Source organism: Vombatus ursinus, unplaced genomic scaffold (genome assembly GCF_900497805.2).
Source record: "Vombatus ursinus unplaced genomic scaffold, bare-nosed wombat genome assembly UNPS02007891.1, whole genome shotgun sequence".
NCBI classification, from domain to species: Eukaryota; Metazoa; Chordata; class Mammalia; order Diprotodontia; family Vombatidae; genus Vombatus; species Vombatus ursinus.
Genome location: NW_020947669.1, coordinates 8,567 through 17,955, shown reverse-complemented (window position 1 = coordinate 17,955; position 9,389 = coordinate 8,567). Strand labels below are relative to the sequence as shown.

Sequence of the window (9,389 nt, the reverse complement as noted above, 5' to 3'; positions counted from 1 at the left end):
GAGAGAGAGAGAGAGAGAGAGAGAGAGAGAGAGAGAGAGAGAGAGAGGGAGAGAGAGGAATGGTGGATAGCCAGTGGGACTTTTGGTACCCTTCTGGTATTCACTACCATGGAGACTACTTTGGTCATATTTTGGGGGTGGTCTCTTGTCTCCCTGGATCTGACAATGGAGTGCTATTTTTCAGCCTCATTGTTAAGTTTATTTTTTCATTTTTTTGTTCCTTCTACTCATCAAAGGTTCTTTAGCTTGGTGGTGATCAGATAATTTATTATTCAGAATAGACACTTGGCCTTGGGTGGGGCAAAGGTGCCATGAACTTGTTCAAAGTGGTAGTGTACAATAAAAAGATGACTCCATAAAAAAATGACTTTCCTTTTTTGGGGGGGTTTAAAAAAAAAGAAATTTAAAGCTAGTCACAATCTGACTCCAGCCTTCCTTCTTATTTTACATTATTCTCCTTCATGTACTCTGCAGAACAGAGTCTACAGAGTACATATATATATGCATTTACACTTGTGCATATATGTGCATTTACGTATATGTATGTGTATATGTGTATATGTATGTATACATGTGTGTATATGTATATACATGTGTCTCCATATCCACATGCACATCTATATCCATATCTATCTATATCTCCACCTCTCTACCTCTGCAAGGCTCTCCCCCATGCTTAGAACCCCTAATACCCTTTAAGGTTCAGCCTCATGCCATTTCCCAAGGAAAGCCCTACCTGATTCCTCTCATTGTTAATGCTCTGTACTCATTGCAACCTCCCTTCCCCCCCAAAATGTAAACACTTAGAGGATAGAGACCCCCCCTTTTTTGATTTGTGTCTTTAGTACCTAGCAAAGTCCCTTGTACATAAGAGTTGTATAATAAAAGTTTATTGAAAATGATTAGATAGGGAAGAATATAGCAGGTAGAATTGAGTTTAACTAATTTAAGAAAAAAATGGAAACAGGTGGGCCTTTTCTTACAAACTTTTATTCATCGTATAATAATTACAAAGTGCTAAGTTGAACACAGAATTAGACCTGGTGTCTATCTTATGAAAATAACATCAATATCTGGTAAACTTAAATTAATAAATATGAAGCTAAATTCAGCAAACATTTTCAGTCCAATAGGGAACATTGGTGTGTCCTTAGAAGCTATGAAGGAGAAAAAAATTCTTCATTCCAAAAGAGGGAAGATGAATTCATCCTTCTCTCTAGTTCTCGGGGTCATTTGACCCCAGGATGCTAGGATCAGACTGAGAGCTGGAAGTGACTTCTTAAGTCAGCCAGTCCAGTCACAGATTTAGAACCAGAAGATAGGCTTCCCTTAGTGAATCTAAGAATCCTACCGTTTCGTTTCTCTCTGTAAACTAAGGCAATATAAATAGATCCATAAATAATTCATATAAATATAAGTTTTACCTTTTTAAATAATAAAAAAATCATATTCAGGGCAAGAAATGTTAAAAAAAAATAATGGGAGCTCTCAGCAAATTGAGATTTCTGCTTTCAATGGGCTAAGGATATATAACCAATTAAAAAAAATCCCAAAAATCAGATTAAAAGCTAACATGGGTCCATAATTTAAAGTCCATAGGGACAGGGGGTGTTCTGGTTCATATGTCTGAAAAAAAGTTTGAAGCTCGATCAGATTGAATGTCCTTTGGATTCTATATAGAATTTGGTCTGAAACCGGATTGCTCCCTGAGGGTTTGTGTGTGGCTAAAGGGAGGTATCTGTTGCTAGAAGTCAAGTTTGAGGGTGCCTCGCTGCCTCTGAGGCACCCTCCGATGAGCTGACCCTCAGCTTTCAGGACACGGTGCGTGGGGTGACACAGGTGCAGCCCACAGTCACCAGCATCTTCTCCAGTCGGAAGGAAGTGGAGCAGTTTGGGAACTCTCTACGGAGGACCAAGATCTCTTGCTGGATTGCGACAGAGTTCACGTGGTGGTCCTCTTTCCCCTCGGCATTGATGCAGCCTGAGTGACGGCACTTAGCCTCCCATATCGTGCGGGGCAGTCTGTTGGCATCCTCATTAGGACTAGAGGAGAAAACAGAGATATGTGATTTCTTGGGGAAGCATAAAAATGATCAGAATGAGAACACAAAAGGGGAAGACTTTTTAAGGGGGACAAATTCCAGACACTGGAAGTTTCTAATCCGTTTTAGAAAATATCATTTAGGTATTGGGTCTTAATAAGTTTCTGCGCGCTGAAGAACACCATCCATTTTCTCTACTTCTATTCCATAGTGACCAAAGAAAATGAAATGAGCCTAAGTCACAGTAGCAGGCGTTTAGGTTAGAGACAAGGGTCTAACTCCTCTTAGAGGAGAGCAATACATTTAGTATAAGACCAAGGACCACTCTGAGAGGGGGGTTGTGATGGTGGTGGGGATGGTGGGGGTGTCTTACTTACACCATATCCCAAGGAGAGGTGGAGCGGTTCTTGTAATCGGGGGATATCTTTGAGCCTTGGTTTCGATTAACGATATTCATGTTGATCCTCACACTCTGAGAAGAGTCATTTCCTTCAGCTTTCGGACAGCCCGACCTCTTTGGCATTGAGACTCCTGTCTTCATCATGACCACCAGAATCAGCAACAGTAGCAGTGACTTGAACTGGAGAAGAAAAAGGGAGGGAAGCATGAGAAAGAGGGGATAAATAAATGATCTGGATGACTAGTATACCCATGATCATAGGGATGTCAATGCCATGGGAAGAGTTACAAAAACTTTTCAGTAAGTGAGGAAACAAAACTAAACAAAACAAAAAACAACTCCACCAAATAGTTTAAGGGACCACACACTTTCCTTCCATATTTTCTATTCTCCTAGTAATGATGGTGAAGGCATCTGTTGGTGACCTGAAGAACAGCCCAATGTCAGCCTATTTTGTGATTTTAAGTGGAATTCTTACTTGCTTATTTCAATTACTGAGTTGGGAGAGGTGGTGTCTGTGTTAATTTGAATGGCTGAGGTATATTGTCAAATGTATAATAGAGTCACAGCTTCTGGCTTCATTTTTCTAGAGGAAAGCGAAGGCCTGGGGAAGTGAAATTAAAGTAAGGCAGTGTGGTACAGTGGGAAGAGCCCTGACTCTGGGGTTAGAAAAAGGTTCAAATCTTATCTCTGATGCTTACTGCCTCTATAGCTTTGGGCTACCACTTAACTTTCCTGGTTCTGTTTCTTCATCTGTAAAATTAGGGTGTTGGGTTAAATGGCATGTATAATCCCTTTCAGATCTATATCTGTGATCCATTTATTTGACATTAAACTGAGGCTATACCTACATTACTTTTCATCAAACCTACTGAAAGGGGAAAATGTTGGTTAAGTTACAGGACATTTTGATGTGGTAATACGGAACAATTGGTTTAACTGAATTAATTGGACCAGCTGGCTATTGATGTGTTACAAACATTAACCTGGGATTCAGACTGTACCTATAACAGTAAAACCCCGAAGGATCAGCACAATTGTTAACTGGATAGTCTTGACTTCATAGCTAATTCAAATTTTAGAATGGCTCATGTAACTTAACTTGCCGTATTTGATAAAAAAGAATCATCCTCAGAATGATCTGTTGCTTGGCTCAGATCATTTGATCCAGTTTGGGGGACTTTCAGATCAGCGTGCTCATCTTTAGGAGAAGAAATGACGCCTATACTTCTGCAAAGTTAGGTATACAACTATCATCCTTCCTTGTAGAATATTGGAAAGACCATTGTATTCTCCTATATGAAATGCTTGGAGCATTTTGGAAGTCAAGACTACAGAAAACAACAATAGTATTCTTATTAAGAATCTAGAGTCAGAGGGCATGGATTCAAATCCAACCTCTACCCCTTACTGTATATATGCAATCTTGGGTAAACACTTTATCTCCCTGGGCCTCAGTTTCCTCATCTGTAAAATGAGATGTTGGAGTAGATAGCCTCTAAGACACCTTCTTGCCTTAGATTTATAATCATAAGATCCTACTGGCAATTCTGGATAATTACTATATTGTCATGTGCTAAGTCATGGGAAGAGTTCCAACAATTTTGCAAATGAATTTTAAAAAAAATTTTAAGCTCACCAAAATACTAACAAACTACAAATTTTCCTTTATCCTAGTGATGATGCTTAGTCATTAATTTGTCCTGATGGTTAAATTGCTTTTGAATAACAATAGCTTATGATTTCTATTACATTCTAAGGTTTGCAAAGCTTTTTCCTTACCACATCCCTCTGAAAAGGATATGTAAGTATATTCATAAGGAGACAGAGGTTCAAAGGTCTTCAGCAAATTTCCCATGGTCACCCAACTAGTATACGTCAGAGTCTAATCTCCTCAAACCCAGGTCTCCTGATGCCAAGTCTAATCCCCGTTCTATTGTACTTCACCTGACTCTTTCCTCAGAGATTTCTCATTCTATAGGGGAAATACAACATGCATACAAGTACGGTACAAAGAGCAGTAACAACTTAGTGGGTTAGGGCTGGTTTCACTGAGGAGGTAAAAGTGAGGAGGTGAGCTCAGGAGACTCCCAAGTTGCACCTTGAAGGAAGAAAAGGTTTCTGAGAGGTAGAGATGAGAAGACAGTCCGTTCCAGGCATGGGGAATAGCTTGTGCAACTGCATAGCAGTGGGTGATAGAGTGTCAGCTTCAGGGAACTAATACCCAATGAACTGAACACAGAGCTTTACCTAGCTATTTGGAATTTGAGTATGTGTATGGGAACACACAACCATATTATCTTTATATTTGTTGTATCAAGAATACAATGGAAGAGGCTAGAAAGCTCAGGAGGGCACACTTCAAAGACCCATTCTAGATAGGATGATCCATTTTAAAGGCAAGTATAGCCACAGAAGTATCATATTAAAGTTCTCTCTGCAACCTGAGAATAAGATACTGTGACATGATATGACACATCCCATGTGGTTTAGCTTAGGGCATAGGTCTCTTTCAGTTTTAATCTAATTCTTCATGTTGATTATTATTTCATCCCCATAGTTTACAACCCTCTGCATTTCCCATCCAAAGTATATCTTATTCTTTCATCTACCATAGAAAGCGGTCAATATTCCTGCATGCCCAGGCTAGAAGTATTTTCTGGGCCTTTCCAAAGAAAGACATTCAGGTTATTGCTGTACTTACCCCTGGCGAGTTGCTCGGAGAAGACATGGTGGCTTCTCTTTCTCAGTCTGGGATTGATGGTTGTGTGTCTGCTGAGAGGCTGACGATGTGTAGCGCTGTCATTTCGCCTTAGCTTTTTATAGCATGTCACTCTTCTTGCCTGTCATTTGTGGTTAGGCTGACTTGATAGTATTTAGTTGAAAAATTCCATTCACTAAGCAGGTCAAACTGTATGATGGAAAGAAATAATTCACTGTTCGCCCTGAGTAATACGCGTAGTAACCAATATGATCATCATTTGCAGAGCTGGAAGGGACCATGGAAATCATTTATTCCAACCTCTTTTTTTTTTTTTTGCGTGTGAGGAGAGCAAGACTAAGTTCAATGAAATAATATCCTATAATTATAACTAACATTTTTATGTCACTTTAAAGTATATCAAATGGTTTCCCTGTCATAGCCATGGTGAGTAGTTGGTGCAAGTTTGGAAAGCGTGTGGGACTTGGCATCAGGAAAGACCTGGATTTGAATCTTGACCCTGACTTTCATTGTGATGTTGGGCAAGTAACTTCTCAAAGCCTTAGCTTTCTCGTCTGTAAAGTGGGGGTAATGATGCTTATACCACCTAAATCTCAGTGTTGTTATGAGGAAAATGCTTCATAAAGTTTAAAAACTTATGGTTTTTTTCATAGATGAGGAAGCTCAGAACACAGAATGGGTGAGTTATTTAGGATCCTGGGATTAAGAACTAGAGGAGGTCTTAGATAAAACCTGTGCCAATTCCTATAATTTACAGATTAGAGAAGATCTTCTGGATCAATATACAGTATCTTTTCCATTAAACTTGGCTGCCTCTCTCTCTCTCTCTTTTTTTTTTATTTTGGTGAGACAATTGGGGTTAAGTGACTTGCCCAGGGTCACACAGCTAGTAAGTGTCATGTGTCTGAGGTGAAATTTGAACTCAGGTCCTCCTGACTCCAAGGCTGGCGCTCTATTCACTGCGCCACCTAGCTGCCCCTGCTGCATCTCTTTATCCATGGTCAGATAGGCCAGAGTCTCTAGACTCCCAGGCTACTACCTGTATGGTTAGTTCTTTTCTAATGTATATGGCAGAGCCAGAGCACTGGACCTGTGTTCAAATCTGGTCTCAGATACTTACTAGCTGTGTGACCATGGGCTAGTCACTTAACCTCTGTTTGCCTTAATTCACTGGAGAAGAAAATGGCAAACCACTCCAGTATCTTTGGCAAGAAAACCCCAATGGACAGTATGATCCAGCCCTGAGGAGGTCATAAAGAGTCGGACCCAACTGAACAACAGCAAGATGTATATTGTACATTTCTAGTCATTGACTTCAGTCTAAAAAAATGCTGCTAATTACCTAACCTGCCCTACAATCTAAGGAACCATTAGTTCCTTAGGCAACCATATAGTTGCCTGCAATGACTTGGTATGGATATATAAAGAGGATCAGCATAGTAGATGGACAGCTGGTTTCAGATTCAGGAAGACTGAGTGCCTCTTATACATTCTGATTGTGTTACCTTTGGCAAGTCAATCAAAATTTCACTGCCCCAGGTAATTCTCTAAGATTAGATAGTTTCAGAGCCAATGCCCATCTATTGTAAAGGTAGAGAGATTTTTCTTATTAAGAGTTCTCTACATCAATGAAATTATAGAACTAACAAAAAAGGGGTGGCATTCACATTCTGTGCATAGATAATACTAAATTCTGAAATATTCAAGATCTCCTCCAATGCTTCACTGTGGTGTAAAGAGGTTCCTGGGGGCTTTTAAAGGCAGTACCATTAGAATACTAGCTCTGGCATGCCTGAGGGAGCTGGAAAGGCTTCTTCAAGTATTGGCCCATTGATAGACTATATGTCTATCATTTGAAGACCAGCTTAGCTAATGTCAGAGAAGCTGATCAGCAAGACAGGTCCAGGGTGCAGAATTTTCCAGCCACCAGAACTTTCAAAAAATACTTATTAGGGTTTGTACCTATCTACATAGAGGGTTTGTAGTACATACACATACACATACACACACACACACACACACACACAGTGACAGAATCACAGATCTTTCAAATATTTTAAAGAATTCACCTTTTTTTCCCTACCACATGGGGAAAATAAAATTAGTATGGCATTGGTTGAAAGCTGGTTGAAAGACCATTGGATTTGGACTCAAGAAATCTAGCTTTTAAACCATGGCTCTGTCCTTTACTACCTAAATGACCTTAGGCAAGTCACTTCCCTTAGATTACTTACATGTAAAATGAGCATGTTAGATTAGATTATTTCTTCAGTTGCTTTAAGCTCTCAATCTTGTGATCCCACCCAATCCTCTAAAACTTTAACAAACCATGTAGTGTATGGGCTCATCATGATCTTCTAGAGGGGCTCTCAATCTCTTCCTGATGAAGAATCAGATCAATTTAATTCAACAAACACTCATCAAGAACCTGTCCAAAAGATAGAAAGACAAAAATGAACCAGGCCCTGATCTCCAGGAACTTACACTCTGGATTCAGTAAAGTACAGTAGAAAGATACTTGGATATAGAGTCAGAGGACCTGGGTTCATATCCTGATTCCGTCATCTGCTAGTTTTGTGACCTTGTCTGAGATCGTGTAGCCTCTCTGGGTCTCAGTGTCCTCACTTTATAAAATGAGGGAGTTGGATAAGTTGACTTCTAAGGCCCCTTTCAAGGGACCTACCTTGGGGAATGTAACATACACATGAGTTAAGGATAATCCATTGAAGAATGATGAGAGAGCCAGAGAGAGATACACAGAGAGAAATAGAGATGGAGAGAGACACAGAGAGATCCCTAATAAGTGGAGGGCTCAAGGCAAGCAGCCCTGAGGAGGTAACACTTGAGGTGAAGGAAGGTAGGATTTCTGAAAGGAGAAGGAGGAATGTTTTCCAACTATATGTAATAGCTCACGTGTGTATAATCAACTACAAAGGACATGTGAAGAATTCTCTATTTGCATACAGAGAAAGAATTGATGAAATAGAAGTATGTATAGAATGATTTTACATATATATTATACACATGTTTGTTTTTAATGGTAGTCATCTCTAGGGTCATGGGGAGGGGAAGGGAAAAAAGGGGGGGGGAGAAATTAACATGATAACTTTATTATTTATTTAAAAGGAATAGCAAGTTTTACATAATAGATTTGCAATCATCTTTTTAAAAAAATGTTTCTTTTCATGAGACAATTTGGGTTAAGTGACTTTCCCAGGGTCACACGGCTAGTAAGTGTCAAGTGTCTGAGATCGGATTTGAACTCAAGTCCTGCTGACTCCAGAGCTCATGCTCTATCCACTGTGCCATCTAGCTACCCCCTCTTTTTTATTATACTATGTTATGGAAATGCTTATTTTATTCCATAAATTAAAAATAAAATAAAAAACAAACAAACAAAAAAAAAAAACCCCGATGTGTGTAGAGGACTTATTACGGGAAGCTATCAACTTGATGAGCTTATAGGAAGTTGGGAGGTGGAATGTTGAGTTTAGAGAATAACTAGGTGTCTCCTTAGAGGCAGCTGTTGGCACAGTAGTTAAAGTGCTGGACCTAGGAGTCAGGAAGACCTGAATTTCAAATCTGGCCTCAGACACTTACTAGCTACGTGACCATGTACAAGAAACTGCCTCAATTTCCCTGACTATAAAATAGGTACAATTATAGCATCTACCCTGAAGAATTGTTGTGAGAATCAAATGAGATAATATTTGTAAAAAGCATAGTGCCTGGGATATAGTAGGTGCTTAATAAATGCTTATTCCCTTCTCCTTCCTTCTCAATTTTGACTAAAATATGAAGTTCATGAAGGGGAGGACTATGAAATAAGACTGAAAGGGCAGGTGAGAGCCAGATTGTATAAGACCTTATGTTCTGGGATAAGAAGTTTGTATTTAATTTTAGATGGAATGGGGAATCATTGAAGATTTTTGAATAAGAGAGTTGATACAGTCAGTGCCTTAGGAAGATTATATTGTTGGCTTTGTAGAGGACGGATTGGAGGAGAGAGAGATTGAAAGCTGGGAGTCAAATTAGGAAGCTATTTCAGTAAGATATGAAGAAGTTGGACAAGATGTAGTTCAGGTGGGAGGTGATGACAACCTTAATTGGAGTGTTAGCTGTGTGAATGGAGAGAAAAGGATGGATGTGAGAGAGGTTGTAGAGAAAGAATCAACCAAACCTGGCAACTCATTAGATATGGGGTGGAGTGGTGAGAGAGGAAGAG

General features: G+C 39.5%; 1 protein-coding gene across 1 annotated transcript; it reads right to left on the bottom strand.

Annotated features, from left to right (window-relative positions):
- Positions 1–1,811: 1,811 nt before the first annotated feature.
- LOC114034107 (interleukin-17A-like) lies at positions 1,812–5,226 on the bottom strand. Its single transcript, XM_027849708.1, has 3 exons — positions 5,147–5,226; positions 2,420–2,622; positions 1,812–2,043 (listed from the first exon to the last, which is right to left on the bottom strand). The coding sequence occupies exons 1-3, from the start codon at positions 5,171–5,173 to the stop codon at positions 1,812–1,814; spliced, it is 462 nt and encodes a 153-aa protein (XP_027705509.1). The 5' UTR covers positions 5,174–5,226.
- Positions 5,227–9,389: the final 4,163 nt, after the last annotated feature.

What these genes read in the sequence shown, in the direction of transcription:
- LOC114034107 (XM_027849708.1), bottom strand. Translation starts at nt 5,173, where the DNA reads ATGTCTTCTCCGAGCAACTCGCCAGGG. An exon ending in CTCCGAGCAACTCGCCAGGG is followed by an intron (nt 2,623 to 5,146) that starts GTAAGTACAGCA and finishes TTTCTTCTCCAG; the next exon opens with TTCAAGTCACTGCTACTGTT. An exon ending in ACCTCTCCTTGGGATATGGT is followed by an intron (nt 2,044 to 2,419) that starts GTAAGTAAGACA and finishes TTTCTCCTCTAG; the next exon opens with TCCTAATGAGGATGCCAACA.